General features: G+C 44.3%; 1 protein-coding gene across 1 annotated transcript in view; it reads right to left on the bottom strand.

Annotated features, from left to right (window-relative positions):
• Window positions 1–19,744, bottom strand: part of MACO1 (macoilin 1) — a 62,805-nt gene that overhangs the window by 2,464 nt on the left and 40,597 nt on the right. The window contains exons 7-10 of the mRNA XM_032863801.1: window positions 11,901–12,059; window positions 10,406–10,588; window positions 7,666–7,786; window positions 3,617–3,791 (exon numbers count right to left, since the gene is read on the bottom strand). Of these exons, the coding sequence (XP_032719692.1) occupies window positions 3,617–3,791; window positions 7,666–7,786; window positions 10,406–10,588; window positions 11,901–12,059 (638 nt within the window). The remainder of the gene's footprint in view (window positions 1–3,616; window positions 3,792–7,665; window positions 7,787–10,405; window positions 10,589–11,900; window positions 12,060–19,744) is intronic.

Below are 19,744 nucleotides of genomic sequence, written 5' to 3'. Positions count from 1 at the left end.
TAGATCCCTAGTGCCCAGCCCAGTAGAAAGCTGAGGCTCTGCAAGTTCCATATCTTGCCAAGAGCCAGTTATTAAGAGGCAGAGCAAGATTTAAACCCCGCACCCGTATTCCAAAGACCGTGTAATTTCCATCATGCTTTGAAGTTCCCTGGTCTACTCAGGGAAGGACACTTAGGAGTAGCCCCTTGGAAATTTAAATAAAAGAGAGGTTGCATTTGAGTTGCACTCATTTTGAGTCCCACGGAAGATGACCACGGATCTGAAATGGTAAAAGAGCACGGTGGCATGTTTTTAAAAAGGATGTAGGGGAGATGAAAGTCATTTTGGAACTGGGGTGAAGCAAATGATATTGAAGGGAGGAAGCAGAAAAGCAACAAGGGGTTTGATTTGAATTACAAAGTTGGGTCCTTATTAGAATATTCTGAGCTTGACAGTGGAGGAAGTAGAGAAGAGCCCTAGAAAGGAGCTGCTCCCTCCCTTCATGTCCCCTCCGCTTCAAGTTCGCATCAGACAGCCTCCCTTCCTTTGAACAAAATAAGCCTCAGATAAATAAAATACCTAATAGCATCTGATACGTGATTACGTGAGCCACTCTTTTTTTTTCCAGGCAGATTTAAGTTTGATTTTTTTAAATCAGCAACATACAAACATTCCCAGAGCTTTTGGAAAAGGCAATTCTCTTTGCTTTTTTGTCGCTTTACAGAATTCCTGGGCTGACAAGGAAGCGCGGGCTGTGCTGGTGAGCCGGACTCCCGGCGGCTAGAAAGGAGACCAGGTGCTCCTTCCCTCCAGAGGCCAGGACAAAGCCAAGGTAGAGAGGGGTGGCTACTTCACAGCAAGCCGAGCCAGGAGGGCAAAAAAGCCAGTGTATGGTCAGAAGTTCAGCTTGAAAGCAGAATTCCAGACACCTTCTTTTTAAATGATTCTTTTAGAATGCTTTCTCCGCCAGACCCTCAGCCTGCTTTCTTCTTGCTCTGCCCCCTGCACTGTCCCAAGCCACTCCTATGGCTCCGTTTGCTTCTCACAACTTCTATATCACCCCCCACCCTTCCTGGGGTTTGGACCTCTCTCTGGGGTTTAGATGGCAAATTCCCACTTCCACCAGGCAGTCAGGAAGCCACTGCCAATCAGAACATCTCCAACCAAACTCATTCTCTCTTCTCATCCTTCAAATCTGTCCTGCTCTTTTTCCTTCGCTCCTGGGAACTTTATCCTCTCCTACCCCTTGGGCACCTCCATTTTCCTTCACTCCCTGCCTGCACCATCCCCTCCCCCCTCCCACATCCCTCACCTCTTAGATGAAAGACAGTGCCCGCTTCCTCACAGGCCCCTCTGCGTCCATGCAATCTCACCTTCCAATCTACCTTTCGCGTTGCCATGCCAAAATGCCAAAATGGCAGAACACACCACCCCCTTCCTCCTGAGGATCTCGGGAATATAATCTCCAGGACGGCTTCATTTATGGTTCTCCCAATCTCCCACGTCCTCCAGCTGGGGCCACTGGTCTGCTCACCTGGACATTCTCAGCTTTTCTTGCCTTGGCTTACATGATTCCCTCGGTGGCAACGTTCTTCCCTGCTACTCTCCGTTCTCAGAACTCATCCTTCAAGGCCCATTCCATGTCCCCTCCCTTATGAAGCCACCCCTGATCTCTGCTCTGGCCTTTCAAGCCCTCTACCTCTACCTAAAGGCAGCAGGCCTTTTTGCTTGGCTTGCCCAAGTGCAGTAATTCTCACAGGGTTCGCAGGGTCCAAACCATCTTTGTGAAAATACTAACACATCATTTGACTTCTTCACACACATTCCCTCCTGGGGGTAAGTGGAGTCTTCCAAAATAACATGCAAGTAAAATTACAACAGACTGAACACAGAAACAGAGATGAGAACTGAAGTATCTTCTACTGAGCCAGAAATTAAAGAGGTCTGCTCAATGTAAAACAATGCCATTTTTCTCAAAATTTTTTTTGGTTTTAGGAAATAGTTATTTTTTATAAAAATATGTTAACAAGTTATATGTTTATTATGTTATTTTAAAGATAAATTAATACTCGTTTTAAAGTTTCAATTTCTAATAGGTAAATACTGATAGATATAACCCACTTGAAAAAAAATCTCCTTAGGGCACTCGATAACTTTAAGAGTAAAGGGGTCCCTAAGACCAAAAACTTTGAGCACCACTGCCCTAGTAGATCCTTCCACTAGACCGCGTCTTGTTCATCTTTGTCTCCCCTTTAGCTTCTAGCACAATGCTTCAAATGCTCTTTTTTTTTTAATTTTTTAGATTTTATTTATTCATCTGACAGACAGAGATTACAAGTAGGCAGAGAGGCAGGCAGAGAGAAAGGAAGGGAAGCAGGCTCCCCACTGATCAGAGAGCCTGATTCAGGGCTCGATCCTAAGACCCTGGGATCATGACCTGAGCCAAAGGCAGAGGTTTCACCCAGTGAGCCACCTAGGTGCCCCTGAAATACTCTTTAAGTACCTGCTGAAATATTCTTTTCCTAAGTCCAATTGTTCAAAAATCTGTTTCAGTAATTTATTACTGGATAATCAACTTCTTGGACAAAACTGAAATTGCTTTTCACCAGACTCTGTCATGCCTCTGTTCAGAAACTTTCCAAAGCTTTCTGTGCCACTCAGAGTAAAGCCCAAAGTTCCTCCCATGGGTTACAAAGTCTGGCAGAACGTGGTTCTTGCCAGTCTTGGCTTGTTGACTCCAACAACTCCGCCCATCCCTCCGGCTGCAGCCCCACCGGCTGCCGCCCATGCTCCTTCTCCCTGCAGACTGACCGGGCTCACTTCACTCTTGCTTTGAGCCTCTGCTCAGATGCTCCCTATTCAAAGGATCTTCCACGACCACCACGTGGAACCCATGTCCCCACGGGGACACACCCGCGCATCCTGCCTGACACCGCTTCGCTTCCTTCCCCGCCCGCACCAGCATCTGCTCCGCTCTGTGCTTGCTTGTGGCTGCCTGCCCCTCGGGGAGCCTCGGGGCACCTGGCATACAGGAGGCCTCAGGAAATACCTGCTGAGTGAATAGCCAGCTCCCCAGAAGCTGCTGCCACAGCTCCCTGCTTTGTAACCACGTAGAACCCGCTGCGGCTCGAACACATCAGCCCTCCTGGCTTCCCTGGCCTGGTCCAAGCTGTTTCTTCTGTCTCCGTGGTTCTCTGCCCCTCACTCCTCTACACTGCATCTTCACTGGGCTGACCCCTGCTCATCAGTCAAAACCTGGCTCAGAGTTCGGTTCCACTGGGAAGCAGCCCTCTCGAACATCCACCCAGGCGCGGTCCCTGCCTCCCTGTTCCCACAGCCTTACACCTATCACTGCATCAGCACCTTTCGATGGCTCTGCAGCTCTCTGTCTCTTCAACAGCACCGTGGGCTCCTTGAGCTCATAGTGCTCTCTGAATGCCCCACACCTGACATATTCTCACCTCAAAATACGTCTGCAGAATGAATTAATGTGATGATTCTTAGATGTCAATGTTGGGCCCCTCTCAAACCGCTCAAGAAGAAAACTGAATGCCCCCAAGCTCTAAGGGACCTCTGCTCTCTGCGTCCTTGCGTGTGCGCAGCCATCTCACTTCACCGGGGCCCGGGGCTCTCCTACCTTGCGCGATCTCGAGCTGTCGCTTCGCGTCCCCCAGTGCAGAGAACAGGTCCAGCTTGATTCTCGTCTCTGCACTCAGACTGTTTTCCAGGTGTTGTGTTTTATCTTGCATGGCCGACAGGGCTGACATTAACACCTCAGTATCCTTCTCGTTTTCCTTATACTTCCGAAGCTCCTATCAACATCATCAAAGCAGCAAGATGTTACAAGATAGTTTTGGCATCGATGTCTACAAATTAGCCTGAAATCACAAATAGAATCCCGCTATTACTGACCTGGCCCCCTAGAATACAGAATCCTGATGTTTCATGGCTTAAGACCTCACCACTCGGAGTGCAAGATGTATTTATATGATGATATGACATACAAAAATATTTTAGTAGATACATTTGACTATATTGGGCTGTTTCTAATAACAATAGACTGTCTCCAAATAAAATACCTTCTTATAAGCCTAATTCAGAAGAACCACAAAGAACTTTTTCCTTGCTGCCAGTTGCAAATGTTGCTGTAGTGCTGCAATCCAATTTGCCAAAACTCTACTCTCAACCTGCACTAAAAATTATAAAAGTGTTCATTATTTTGGCAGGACATACTGCAGAATAAGCCCACTTAAAACATCTGGTAATGAAGCCCATACACACACACACACACACACACACACGTGTGTGTGTGTGTATATATATAATATATATTAATGTATATTTAATATACATTTTGTATATTTATTTCATATATATTATATATAACAGCTAACATATTATATATTTACTAAGTAATGTATTTAATAATATTTAATATAGATATGTATTTTAATATATAACATACTTAATATATAGTAAAATACATGTGTATCTATATAGGTATTTTAATTTTTTCATTTTAAGACAGAAATCCAAACATACTCCAGAGAATTTAGAAATATACTAAAGTTCAAGGAAGAAAATGAAAATCACTTAATGTTTGGACACTGTGAAAAACTTGGTATTTATTTCCCTTTAGTATTTTATAAGCATATGTGTATGTATTAGCATAAATGAAATCATATTATATGTAGTTTTGTATACAGTTTTTTAAAAACTTATATAATCTCAACTCTTCTTTGGAAATGTAATTTTTAATGACTGTATAATATTCCTACTTATATGTATCATAATTTCTGAAACAAATCTCCCTTTGTTAAGGTTGGGTTTTTTTCACTTACATACCACTATGATGAACATCTTTGTATATCAATCAATGATGAGATTTTTAAATATTTATCTTAAGCAGGAATTGTAAAACAGGAAACACTTAAAAAGTTTATGAACTTTTCCGGAAAGTTATACCTCCTCCAGCGATTATGAGGCCTGTTTCATTCATCCTCACCCAGGCTGATGTTATTATTTAAAAAGTCTTTGCTAATTTCACAAAAGATAAGGGAAACAAAAGCAAAAGAAGCTACTGGGACAACACCAAAATAAAAAAGCTTTTGCAAAACAGAAAGGTAAACCTACTGAATCGAAGATATTTGCAAATGATATATTCTGCAAGGGGTTAATATCCAAAATATATAAAGAACTTCTACAACCCAACACCAAAAAATCAAATAATCTTACTAAAAATGGGCAGAGGATCTGAACAGACATTTTCCCAGAGAAGACATAAAATGGCCAACATATGAAAAGATATTCAATAACAATAATCCAGAAAAATGCAAATCAAAACCACAAAATCATTTCACTCCTGTTAGGATAGCAATTATCAAAAAGACAAGGAAAAAAAAAAGACAAGAAATAACAAGTGTTGGCGAAGATGTGGAGGAAAGGGAAGCCTTGTGTACTACTGGTGGGAATGCAAACTCGTGCAGCCATGGAGGCGCCTCAAAAAATTAAAAGTAGAAATACTGTATGATCTAGTAATTCCACTACTGGGTATTTACCCAAAGAAAACAAAAACACTAATTCCAAAAGAGATATGCTCCCCTATGTTTACTGCAACATTATTTACCATAACTGAGTTATGGAAGCAACCTAACTGCCCACTGAGAGATGAATGGATAAACAAGATGCGCACACGCACACACACAAAGAATATTACTCAGCCATAAAAAAGAGTAAGATCTTGCCATTTGTGACAACATGGAAGGACCTGGAAGATACTATGCTAACTGAAATAAGCCAGACAGAGAAAAACAAATACCTGATTTCACTGATACGAGAAATCTACAAAACAAAACAAAGGAACAAACAAAAGCAGAAACAGACCCATAGATAAGAGAACTGGTGGGGTGGGCGAGGTGGGTGAGGGGGTGTGGGAGGTACAGGCTTCCAGTTACGGAATAAGTAAGTCAAGGGAATACAAGGTACAGGATAGGGCACAGAGTCAATGGTGCTGTAACATCATGGTGGTGACAGATGGCAGCTAGTAGCTACATTTGCATGGGGCACGGCATGACATACAGAGTTGTGGAATTACTATGTCTTACACTTGCAACTAATGTAACATTGTGTGCCAAATATATTGCGATTAAAAAAGAGGAAATAAATTTCACAGGAGATAAATGATACCTACTGTTAATCTACAGGTCTTTGGCAATTGAGGAGAATATATTCTTACATTCTTCTCAGCCATTTATTTTTCCTCTGTGAATTATTCATTCATATCCTTTACCCATTTTTCCAAATATCAGAGTTTTACTTGACAAATTTTGTGAGTTACCTACATATCAAGAGTACTAATTCCTTATATTTGTTGTAATATCTATACTCTCTGCAACGGATTTTCTCTCTCTCTCTCTCTTTTTTTGGCTTTATGATTTTTTCCATTTTTTTGTTTAGAAAATCTTTCCCGGTTTCAAGATCAAATTCTAGTTTAAAACAAAATGCTTCTCTTTTCTGCCTGTATTCAACTCCATCTGAAATTTCTTTTTGTATAGTATGAGATGAGCTTTTTTTTTTTTTTTTAAGATTTACTTATTTATTTTGAGAGAGAGAGAGAGAGAGAGAAGGATAGCGAGAGAGCATGAGCAGGAAGGAGAGGGAGAAGCAGACACCCTGCTGAGTAAGGAGCCCGATGTGGGGCTCAATCCCAGGACCCCAGGATCATGACCTGAGCTGAAGGCAGACACTTAACTGACTGAGCCACCCAGGTGCCCCGAGAGACGAGCTTTTAATTTTATTTTTTTTTCTAGTTATCTAACTGTTCTGAAGCCTTTTTCTGACTAGTCCTCACTGTTTCCAACCATTTGTGCTGTTTTTACTGGAGACTTTATGCTCTGTCTCTAGGGCATCTATCCTATGCCACCAACTTGCCCACAATTTTGTAGCAGTTCCACGTGATTCAAATTACTGTAACTTCACGGTATATGATATTACTTTCGAGGGTCCCTTTGGAAAACCAAGTCCAAATACCTGGCTAAGGTACACACTGCCCAGAAAACTGGTTGTGTCCACAGCACTGGCAGCTTTCCCCATCATGCACTGCTCAGAACTGCAATCTACAAGGCTGAGAGCCATTCAGAATGGTCAATTCCCTGGCAATGCACAGAGGGTTAGGGCTAAGAAGCGGTGCAAAAGCTCCAAAGCACACTAATCTAGCCTATAACCTGAAAAAGGGAAATGAATCTACAGTAGGTCAAATTCTGGTATAAACTATGCCAAAAGACAGTCAATATTTCTAGTTGTATTAGAATCTGGCTAATTAAATATGACTTGAATGAGCTGGACAAGGCTAGAGCTTCTTTCTGTCATAGAGATTTTGAGACGCAGTGGGATTTGGCCAATTATCAAAAGGCAACATGTCGAGGTGCCTGGGTGGCTCAGTGGGCTAAGCATCTGCCTTCAGCTCAGGTCATGATCCTGGGGTCCTGGGATCGAGCCCCATGTCTGGCTCCCTGCTCAGCAGGGAGTCTGCTTCTCCCTCTCCCTCTGGCACTCATGCTCACTCTCTCAAACAAATAAAATAAAATCTTCAAAAAACAAAAAGGCACCATCTCCACATTGCAGCACTGGGTACACAAATAACATAGAAGAACCCAAGTAGGAGAAAGTCTTTCATGCTCCCCATACCTGAACTTTCAGTTCTAGTTCTCTGATCTGGTCTTCTTTCACCTTCATGTCCATCGTGAGCTTCTTGCCCTCTGCTTCTAATTCTCTGATCCGATTCCGTAAGGTTTCGGTGCACTCCCCCCTTTTAGAAAAGAAGAGAAGGAAAGAAAGGGATTTAAAAGACTAGCGGTTTACTTATGCTGCAAGAGTGATATTTCTCTTATACTCCAGAGTCTGTCAGGTTTTAGGTTTTGGCTCAGTCTGCTCATTCTCTGTTCCTTGAGAATTTCAATAATGATCTAAAATAATTAATTGGTATCTACTATGAACCAGGCACCAAATGAAGCACTTTACCATTTCTACCTTCTTTGCAAGCGTAGGATGTATTGTCCCATTTTCCAGATAAGAAAACTAAGACCAGGCATTTATAACACCAGTCCAACCTCACCTAGCTGCTAGGTCACAGCACTCCAGGGATAAGAACTAGGCTTTCCAGCTTCGCAATGCAGGAAGCTTTCCCCCAGGCTACATGACCTGAGACAGTGCCCCCTGAGGTGAGCAAGCAAGAACTGGATGTGGACTATCTCCAGCAGGGGGCAGTGAGCTAAAATAATTCTCCCCCGCGAGGGTCTATGCCTTGAAAAGTTCACCCTTCTTGAGTCATGAAGTTGCCAGAGCAATGGGTTGCTTCTCAGGGCTGCAGGAAGAACAAACTAAAAAACGTGACGGCAACAGCCAGTCCAGAGCTGACTAACCACTTAAGTTTCAGCAACAGCCAGAGGGAGAAAGGAGGTGTCCTCCGCCTACCAAAAAGGAAGGTCCAGTGAGAGACCTACACCTTGAGATTTGCTTGAGAATAAAAACAGCCTCTACCTAAGTGAAGGTAAACCAGGACCATCGACAAATAAGACCGAAGCAAGTACGCCTAACTGGAAGCAAAGAGAGTCAGGGAAGAGACTGAAACCCATGTACTGATGATCAGGCGTAAAATACTGAACAATACGGCTAAGGAGCTGTCATAACCTCCTCAGTGGACTTTTTGTCAGGGTAGGAGGTGCTGGATGAACGAAAGACAGTACAGGCTGCATCAGATGACTGTTCAGAAAAATCTCCCGCAAGTGTAAGTGCTTCAGAAACGTCTGCTTTGTACAGAGGCCTCCTTACGAACAAACCAAACCCCCGCATCCTAGGCAGGCTAGTGGCGTGTCCTGTGAGTATGTCTGGATGCTGATTGGCCAAGTGAGCTCAGCCATGTGCACTACAGTTGGCGGGGGTAGCAGGAGCACAGGGGAGGAAAGGGTTCTTTCTGGCTGTTCTCTCCTTAGACGTGGAATGACGATGCAACGGTTCTTCTACAAATGCCAGAACCCAAAAGAAGGTTTTTGACATGCCACATACAAAAAAGGAAAACTTAAGGAAGAATTACAGTATAATTCTATTGATACAAATTATGATAAAAATTTAAAATGAGGGGCGCTTGGGTGGCTTAGTGGGTTAAGCCTCTGCCTTTGGTCATGATCTTAGGGTCTGGGATGGAGGCCCACATCCGATTCTCTGCTCAGCAGGGAGCCTGCTTCCCCCCTCACCTCTGCTTGCTTCTCTGTCGCTTCGTGATCTCGATCTGTCAAATAAGTTTTTAAAAAAATTTTTAAATGAAATCAACAGGATGCCTGGGTGGCTCAGTGGGTTAAAGCCTCTGCCTTCGGCTCAAGTCATGATCTCAGGGTCCTGGGATCAAGCCCCGCATCGGGCTCTCTGCTCAGCAGGGAGCCTGCTTCCCCCTCTTTCTCTGCCTGCCTCTCTGCCTACTTGTGATCTCTCTCTCTCTCTCTGTGTCAAATAAATGAATAAAATCTTTTTTACAAAATGAGATCAATAATAATGTACCCTCACTCGCCACCTGTAAGCCCATAACTGACCCCCCACCACACAGATGGACTTCACTAGTCAAAAAAAAGAAAAAAATCCCTAAAGTGAAATAGAAGCCCCCCCCCCCCCCCCACAATGCCAAAAGGCTCTTAAAGATCTTCCCTTCTTGCTGGAATTCAGTTTCTGGAAATACTTGCATACTTTTCAATAGTACAGAAGTAATGCCCAATTCCCAACACTCCACAAATTCAATGGCATCTAACAGTGACTTATGTTTTGGGGTTTTTTCCCATCTTTTCCAGCTCATGTGACAGTTTGCTGATACCCAACCAAGATGGGAGCAGTCAGTCAGTAAAAAGGACTTAGGCAACCAAGATTTTCCTTTCTTCTATTTTAAGATTAAAAACTTCAGAAACACATACACCTGAGAGTAGAGAGTAATGACACAGAAAGGGAATGACATTCCAGACTGGAGTCTCTCCAGTGTTTAGAAGTTGTTGGCCACACAGAAAGTGACCAGAAACCCTTTGATGAGCAGCACTTTGCCTCCTGGGTGTGAGAGGCATGGTGCCGCCCTCATCCCACCTCCTAGATGAGGTCGCTGAGAGATGAAGCTGTTATAAGACCACGCAAGTTGCACAGATGGGGCTTAGCTAGTCAGGAAATAACACTTGGTGGCAACCTCTCATTGCCTGATGGTTCTGTTTCAACCCTGCCTGAGGCCTCATACTCTCATGCCGGTCTTGGTGCAAGGCAGATGCAGAGCACCTCATCCACCTCGGATGCAGAGCAGGGAGGTGCGGGGCAGGGGGCGGGGGGGGGGAGGGGGGGGTGGGTGGGGGGGGGGGGGGGGCGGGGGGGGGGGGGGGGGGGGGGGGCATCATGGACATACCTAGACGCGGCAGCAAATGCAACGGCCCGGGCAGCAGTAGCTTCTTCCAACTTCTTCCTTTTTTTCTCCTCCATTAATTGTTTTTCTACAAAACTTCGGGCTTCCTGCTCAGCTTTTAGCTTTTTCTCCAACTGGCTGATATTTTGTTTGTCTTTTTGCTTCATTTGCACAGCATTATGTAATCTATATGGAAACGATTATCATACAGAGTTTCATCATTAGAAATGCCCACTAGAAACTCTGGGGAAACGTGGCTCCTCTTTTGAACAGCAAATCATAAAAGTCAGCTTCCAGAGTGCCCGGGGAAAAACATATTGTCGTTATTCTTTAACAAGAGCAGCCTAACAAGATACAGAATAAGACCCAGCCTTTGCCCTGCTATGGGAAGCGATCTACAAAAGGCAATCCAGAAAAAAGGGATAAAACAAGTTTCTATCAGAGAAAAATACAGCTGTACCACTAATTCTAGTTGTGCCCCAAAGCACCTTGAGAGAACTTTCATTGATCAAAGAACTACCAATGGAACCAGCCCCATGAAAGCCGAGGTAAAGGGTGGAAGAGGGAAGGGTTTTTTTGTTTTTTTTTTTTGCCTGAATCTAGTTATGCTGCGGCCCTGCTGTGGCCTTTCCTTTTCCAGCTGTGAGCTGTTTTCTCCAAGTATCCCAAAACAGACCCTGGAGTTAGTCAGAGGGTGCTTAATTTCACAAAGAGATTTCAGCCGTATTCCCTTCCCTGCCTACTCCCACCCCCAGCATTCTGCGTCAGTACAGGGTGAGTTCATCTCAGTCTATCAGCGTCTTCGTATATGGGTCAGAAGCAACGGAGAAGTTACGTGCTTATAAGCCTCTGGCTTTGAGCTTTGTTCCTCCAGAATGTCGAAGGACTCCTCTTTCAATGGGGGAAGCCCAGAGCCTATGATAGTAATCATTACCCCAGGCACACACTGCCGAGAGATTTAAAAAAAAAAAAAAAAAAGGGGGACAGATCAATACTGAGTTAAGAAGTAATTCCAGGATGAATCAATGGGAAGTATAAACAAATTCACACAGAAGAGCTGGTTTTTTGCTTGCCTCTTCAAATGAAATCAAAATTCAGGGTCATTTTTTTGGGGTTCCAGATATCAAAGTAAATAAGAGTCTGTTCCTCTGGAAACTGATTCAAAGGAGCAGGATTTTCAAATCGTGGCAGAACAACTTCTGTCAACTTTACTTACAGTATCACAGAAGCTCAATGACTATTTTAAACTGAGAGAAGAACTTATTACATGAAAGGAAAGAACGATAACATCAGTAAACTGTGCTGTTGGGATGAGACAAGTTTTCACAGGCTTTGTAACATGCTGCGCATCTGCTGCTACCTTAAATATTTTCAACATTTCATTTCACAGCCCTGCGGCCAGGTCCCCTCGCCATCGCACCGCTTTTGCTCCAGGCCCTGGAACCACAGGGACGGCGAGGCGGCCGGGCTGGCGGCCGCAGCCGCCGGGCGCACGTACTTGTTCTGCAGCAGCTCGTTCTCCTGCCGGAGCTGGCCCATCTCGGAGCGGACGCCCCGCTCGGCGCTGGACAGGGAGCTGATCTGACTGCGGAGCTCCTGTTCCACTTGCCTGCTGGCCTGCAGGTCAGCCTTTAACTTTTTAATGTCTTGTTCCAGCCTAGGAGAAGGAGAAATGGGGCATTTTCATCAGGGAAGGGGCACCCACAGGGCTCTGCGGGAGACCCTGGCTGACGTCCCAGACTTCCTGGGATTGGGTTGGGGGGTGGCGGGCAGCGGCCGAAGACCCCCTGGGCAGCTCCTGCCAACGGCCAGACTCCTGTCTGCAACTGGCTTTCCACTGCGCACTTCCTTCTGCCTGGCCCCCCACCCCTTCCCACGGCCAGAGAGTAACCTGTTTCCTCCGCAGGCTGTGAGCATGGACACCCAGGTGCTGGTGAACTCCTGAGCTGCCAATAAAGGAGGAAGGGAAGGCAGAGAGAGGGTGGCCAAAGGCTTGGGTCCCCCAACACACACACACACACACACACACAGTGAATTTCCTATGCCACCCTGCTCCCCCCCAACCCCCGGAAGGGAGATGTATCAGTAACGGTCAGCTCATGCCCCACCGGCTCTGAGATGATTCTGATACACCAGAATTTACCCTCTCAAGATTCCCTTCCACCTTGGGCCCAGAGAAGAAGAGTGTCTCAGGCAACCTCTGAAATTGCTAGCATCCTTGCTACGTGATGTTCACACTTCCAGTGACTGTGACGGAGGAGCTCATTCGGCTCAACAACAGTGCGAACAGGAACAAATGACGCGCTCTGAGAATCATAAGACAATTCCGCCCGTGAGCTGAAGCCCATCTTTTCTCTCTAGTTCCTTAACCTCTGTTCCATCTGTTTTCTCTTAGTATAGTAACAGCTTTATTTTAAGTGACACATTTTGGGGAGCTATCACATGCGCAGGTGGGCCTGAAGAGAGTCAACAGAAAGTATAAAACCCAGACTCTCTTCATCAGAGGGCTTTGTAATGTCACTAGAGGCCAACAAGTGACGATTTTTAGAGGTGAGACAGCAGCACAAGGAAGGCTGGGTTAAATACACGTGAGAAAGAGTAACAACGTACTTAATGAGAACTTAGGTGCTACACACTGTTTGTTCCACAGGCTTTACTGGTATGAACTCATTTAGTCAGCACAACCGTAGGCTAAAAGTTTGTTATTCCCACTCTTACACATGAAGAGGTCTAGACTGGGGAAAGGCTCCAGCCCCAGGTGACACGGGCCCCAGAGCCCACCCTCTTCTCCAGCAGGCTGAGCCGTGGCCATGTCATCCATAGCTGGGGATGGACGAGAAGTGCCACAGGAGTTCTGACAAGAGAAGGTGGGAATTAGGTTGGGCCTGGAAGGCTGGGCAGGATTTGAAGAAGAAGGGGAGGAGGGGCCATTCTAAACAAGGGGAAAACATGCTCAAAAGCTCAAAAGCCACAGATATTTGGGGACGGAACAATCAGTCTGGCCTCTGAGGAAATGTGTACTCTGGGAACAGAGTGAGAAAGGGTAGAATGGGTCTGGAGGATGGGACTGTGGAGAACACTGAAGGTCAGGCCAAGGATGGCGGCTGGTGGGCCTGAGGATTTATGCTTTCTGACAAACGAAAACGCAGGCAAAAGTCAGTCTGCTCTGAAGAGACCCTTATGCATGTCGCGAATCCAATATACCAACAGAACTGAGACTTCTGGCAGGCAGTGGTGACCTCTCCTTGGAACTGCCAGGGCCACAGACTTAAGACCTTACAGACATGTTTTATTAAGCACCAAGTCCCCAGGGCCCACCACAGTGAACAACACTTACTAAATATATGTTGCCTGGCCTCCCTTGGAAAACCAAAGAGCGGCTTTATTTACCCATCTACCTTTAGTCAACTGAAACAAGATCTCAAAAACAGAAAGTCATAACACATTGATGGTCCTTTCCCAGGCATCGTAGCCTGTCCCCCTGTCCAATGTCCAGGAACAGACGAGAGACCTGGTTTTCCAGAAGCATGGCCTCGTCTCCTGACATAGCTCACTCCCCAGGGAAGGGTCACAAGTCAACATCACGCCACACTTTCCCTTTAGCCAGGGTTATCCCACTTGAATGTGCTCCCAGCAGTGCTCTGAACAATTACAGACTGGCATTTATATCATCCCCACACCATCCCTCGTTCACCCGAAGTAACCCAAGGGATATCTTCCAAAACAGGTCGATGCTGTCAGGTTATCCCCATTAAGCAGATGGGTTGAAAAACGTGTTAGGTTATTCATCTTTCTGGAGAAGTCAGTTTCAGTCTGAGGATTGCATTTCTAGTAGAAAGGGTGAGTTTCAAGAAGAGAATAGGGGCTTAGCATGGGGTTTAGGACCAGGATTCTAGATTCACACCTGATGCCAAGTCCGTGACCCTGGGCAAGGCATGTAACCTTCCAGGACTCAGTTTCCCCATTGTAGGCTAATGACCTCTAGAGTTCCTCCCGGTTCAGTCTAGGGTTTCTAGGCCTGACACACTTACGGCCAGCTGCTGATCTGCTTCTTCAGATTAGCAACCTAAGCTGTATCATACGCCGAGGCCCAGGAATCAAGTTCCACACAACCAGCCGACTGGGGCAAAGCGCTGTCGCAGATGGGAATGAGATCTGCAGAGGCTGGATGGCAATAATTTTGCAGTTATTATTTTGCACCTTTAATCTCTAAGGGCCCATTTTCCTACCCTGAACTAAGGATAATGACAATATTCTGAATGAAAATTTAGAGCTCCTTGAAAAAGGTAAAAACTCAAAGACTTAATGCACTTACGAGAACAAAAAAATACAAAATACTTTGAGTGTAACTTCTGGAAACCACAGAACCCTAAACAAAAATATATTTTCTGGGGTGCCTGGGTGGCTCAGTGGGTTAAAGCCTCTGCCTTCGGCTCAGGTCATGATCCCAGAGTCCTGGAATCAAGCCCCACATCGGGCTCTCTGCTCCGCAGGGAGCCTGCTTCCTCCTCTCTCTTTCTGCCTGCCTCTCCCTACTTGTAATCTCTGTCTGTCAAATAAATAAATAAAAATCTAAAATATATATATATATTTTCTTACGTAGAATTGTGAGATTTTGTCAAAGACAATACAGCAAAAATGGAATGACGTGGTTACCAGGGTTACGAAAATCCCTAAGGTTTGTGCCCTTTGGTGAATGTGTGTTATACTTCAACAAAAAAAGTTTATTTTTAAAATAAAATAACTTAATTTCACAAAACAGAGAAGTAAAATCAAAACGCTTCAGGATTTTCAAAACTGCCACCAATTTTGTAAGACTCGGAATTACTGTTCTCCAAACAGCTGCGGCAGACCTGTGAGCGAACATCAGCATTCCCAATTGAAGAGACTGGGGGAAACACTGCATGGTGACACACAACAAGATAACTTCGAGTGCTAAATGGAAAACTCTCAGGAATTTTTAAAACGTAAAAGGGGCCATTATGTATTGTCTCTCAGAAAAAGCATTAATTTAACCTTGCTTGTTAATTTAACCCATTTTAAATCTTAACTGAGGTAGGTGGTAAAATGATTTATAATCCCTTATTAGATCTATTTTTTATTGCAAAAGTGACATGGAGTCCAGGTTAAACACTGCATACAACAACAGAAAAGTAAAAATACAGAATAAAAATGTCAGTAATCCTTAATGCTCTCAACCAGACAGAAGCACTTTGGTACGCTTCTGTCCTGCACATGTCTTCTTTCTCTTTCTTCAAACATGTCAGTATTTTTTAATATTGATGAGACAGCACCATATATGCACTCTGCATCTCGCCTGCACCTTTCCACATCATCAGAAATTGATCTGTTCTGTTTTTTGTTTTGTTTTGTTTTCTTAAGTAGGCTCCATGCCCAATGTGGGGCTTGAACTCAGGACTCAGATCAAGAGCCGCTTGCTCTACTACTGACTGAGCCAACCAGGCGCCCCCCAGAAAATTTTCATAAGCGATTTAACTGCTGCATAATATTCCACTGTATGGATGCACTATACAATCCTATTTTCTTTTTCTTTTTCTTTTTTTTAATTTGACAGACATCACAAGTAGGCAGAGAGGCAGGCAGAGAGAGAGTAGGAAGCAGGCTCCCCGCTGAGCAGAGAGCCCGATGCGATGCGGGGCTCGATCCCAGGACCCTGGGATCATGACCTGAGCCGAAGGCAGAGGCTTTAACCCACTGAGCCACCCAGGCGCTCCTACAATCCTATTTTCTAAGATATATTCAATTTTTGCAGATGCTCAACAGAAAAATGTACGCAAGTTTTAAAAAAGAATTATGTGAATTAGGAACTTGAACTGAACCAAGCCAAAGTGCCAGGGACATTTATTAGACCAATAACTACTACTTGTCTTAATGGTGTACTTAACCCTTTGGTGCTGAAGGTCAATACTTCCTAGATAAAATGTTTGTGAAGCACCAAGAAGTACTGATTAAATGGTGTTAGAGGTTAACGCAAAATCTTCAAATGCATTCATGTGATTTTATTAAAATGTCAATAGCTGTAATCTGAATGAGAAGCGAGTGGTCAGCAAGAAAATGAGGCACACGTGTAACAGTTTATAACCCTTAGAACCTATTTCTGTAAATAAAAAAGGAAGGAGGAAAGCAAATGCATCCACAAGCTGAGACCGTTTTTAGCAGACCTAAATCCTACTCTCTTCCCTACACAAAAGATTAAGATATAAAAGGGAACTTTACTCCAAAAGAAGTGCAATCTCATCCCCCCAGAAAGAAAAGGAAAGAAAAGAAATTGGGCCAGAGAGATCTTAACAAACTTTGGTAAGTCTCAGGCAGGAAGTCAATGCACTTCCTGCTTGCCCAACTCCCGTGGCCCCAGTTTGCACCTTCGCAAAGTTTGCCCGATGCTGTTACCGCTTGGGATGCAGACAGGGCCCCTGGCAAAGCTGGAGTCCAAGTGCCTAACAAACATGTCCACTGGTGCCCAATTAGACAACCCAAGGCTCTAACCAACCCCAAATGTTACCTATTAGGTCCAGACACCTTTCCAAGCCACTTTTATTAATAATTTTAAAAGACAGCACCCAGGGGCACCTGGGTGGCTCAGTGGGTTAAAGCCTCTGCCTTTGGCTCGGGTCATGATCTCAGGGTCCTGGGATGGAGCCCCGCATTGGGCTCTCTGCTCAGCAGGGAGCCTGCTTCCTCCTCTCTCTCTGCCTGCCTCTCTGCCTACTTATGATCTCTGTCAAATAAATAAATAAAATCTTAAAAAAAAAAAAATACAGCACCCAACTTGTAACCTGTGAAGTGACCTCTGACCCCCAGACTGCCTCACTCACAGCAGGAGGTGGGCTCGAGGAGCAGCCCTTATTCAGAGTGGCACTCCGATGGGCAGGCAGCCTTCAAAGCCCAATTACCCGCCAAGGTGAGGATCCCTCTTACCTGCTCCAAACCCGAACTCTAGCTCACCTTCTCCCTCAACCCACTCAAAGAGGGTAACCTGTCATATGACTGACTGCCTGATAATTATTTTACATTTACATTAAATTTACATTACTTTACATTTTAATAAGGGGTGATCTCCTAGCTGACCAGAAGAATGAGGCTCAAACAGTAGCCTTCCAGGCGGGCTAAGGAGGAAAAATATCCTTGAGTATCTTGAAGTACATACGCCTGTAGTAAAACAAAGTACAGTATTCAAGTGTCAGCTTTTAGTTGAAAGGGGTATTGTTTTAAGTATCTGAAAAGGTAGGGAGGTATTTGTGTCTAAATGTCTGTAATCCTTATCTTCTGTGAATTACTGGAATTACAGCCCATGGTACTGTGACTTCACTGAAGGTGTAAAAGTCTCCAATGGGTATTGCCAATAACTTCAGGGTTTAAGAAATCCTGAGGCTTTATGAGCTCAGAGAACTATAAGGCTTTGGGGGCAGTAAATTTCCCTAGGAAGTAAGTCCTGCAGAAAAGGAGAGCTTTTTTTCAGCCAGGACTCCACCTAGGGATGACTAGGTTTCCCAGATCCGCAATGAGTCACACTCTATACCCACTCCAGAAAACCACCGAAGTGTATGTTTCTAGGGCTGCTGGTCTGACCCCATCAGAAAGGCGAGGAGCCTCGGCTCTGCTGGTTATCTCTGAACCCTAAAGAGCTAGTGACAGAGAGGCTATGGCTCTGCAAGACAACACAGAACTGGAAGTAACAAGCGTCAGCAAGGATGTGGAGAACAGGGAACGCATAGGCACTGTGGCTGGGAGCGTGAACTGGTGCAGCCGCTCCGGAAAACAGGATGGAGGCTCCTCAAAACACTAACCACAGAAGTACCATAGGATCCAGTAATTCCACTTCAAGTATTTATCCGAACAAAACGAAAACACTAATTTGAAAAGATATATGCACCCTATGTTTACTGCAGTGCTATTTACAATAGCCGAGATATGGAAGCAACCTAAATGTCTACCAAGAGATAAAACGTAAAGGTATAGGGTGTATATATACACAATGGAACACCGACCGGCCATTTAAAAAAAAAAAAAAAAGAATGAAATCTTGCCATTTGCAACAACATGGATAGACCCAGAAGGTATTACGCTAAGTGAAATAAGCCAAAGACAAATACTATATTATTGTACTTATATGTGTAATCTAAAAAAAACAAATGAACAAACAAAACAGAGAGAAACAGACTCTTAATATAGAGAACAAACTGGTGGTTGCCAAAGGGGAGAGGGAGGGTGAAATAGGTGAAGGGGATTAAGAGGTATATGCTTCCAGTCATAAAATAAGTAAGTCCCGGGGATAAAAAGTATAGCATAAGGGATAGAGTCAATAATATCACAATACACTTACCACAGTGAGCATTTCATAATGTATGTAATTGTTGAATTACTATGTAGTACATAGTGATTCAGCTCTACTTCAATTAAAAAAAAAAAATACAACCTGGGACACCTGGGTGGTTCAGTTGGTTAAGCGTCTGCCTTTGGCTCAGGTCAAGATGCCAGGGTCCTGGGATCGAGTCCTACATCGGGTTCTCTGCTCAGTGATGAGTCTGCTTCTCCCTCTTACTCTTCCTCTGTTCTCTCTCTCTCTCTCTCAAATAAGTAAATAAATAAAATCTTGAAAAAAAAAATACAACTTACAACCCTGCTTGCTCTATAAGAAAAGGGGCTTCGGAGATCATCTCCAAATTATACAGCCAAATGACTGAAAAATGGATGCTTCTAACAAACCCGTCGCACCAGCCAAAATTACCTACTCCTTGTTTCCAGACATCTTCTGCCTTTAATTAGACCACCCTGTGGGGGAAGAATGGCCTCCAATTTTCGAATTGCACTCTTCAAGGCCCAGTTAAAAAAGAAAAACAAAAACTAAACAAACTCTCCACCATCAGGTGCTGATCTCCAGGGCTCAAAGTTTTCTCTCCCTCTGAAATCTGAAAGCCCTTACTATTGGTGCTTCTTGTTTGGCACTAAACCACTGCCCTGGGCGGTTTTTAAATTTGTTTTGGTTTTTAATCTTTTCCTGAGTATGTATCTTATTTCTATAAACACTATACATTCTTTGAAGCCAGGGACTGACTGTGCTACAAAATTAGAAGCTGGGACTGTACTTCTGAAGTTTCTTCCAATCCTTACAGGCCTCTGTCTCTAACCCTCACTCTTTGTCCATCTCCCCAGTGCTAAGAACAGGGTCAGGTCTACCTAGAGCAGACTACCAGATTCTTTGTTTAATAGTGGCTACAGGAGACAGGGGCAAATGGATGTCTGCTTATCAAGAAGGCAGGTGAACATGAAAAGAATGAATGAAGGGCAACTGCTTCATCTTGGTAAGGCCCTAATTCCATT

This window comes from Lontra canadensis, unplaced genomic scaffold, assembly GCF_010015895.1.
Source record: "Lontra canadensis isolate GAN:19392208 unplaced genomic scaffold, GSC_riverotter_1.0 scaffold25, whole genome shotgun sequence".
Lineage (NCBI taxonomy): Eukaryota > Metazoa > Chordata > Mammalia > Carnivora > Mustelidae > Lontra > Lontra canadensis.
The sequence above is the reverse complement of the archived record's forward strand: the minus strand, read 5'-3'. Positions and strand labels throughout refer to the sequence as shown.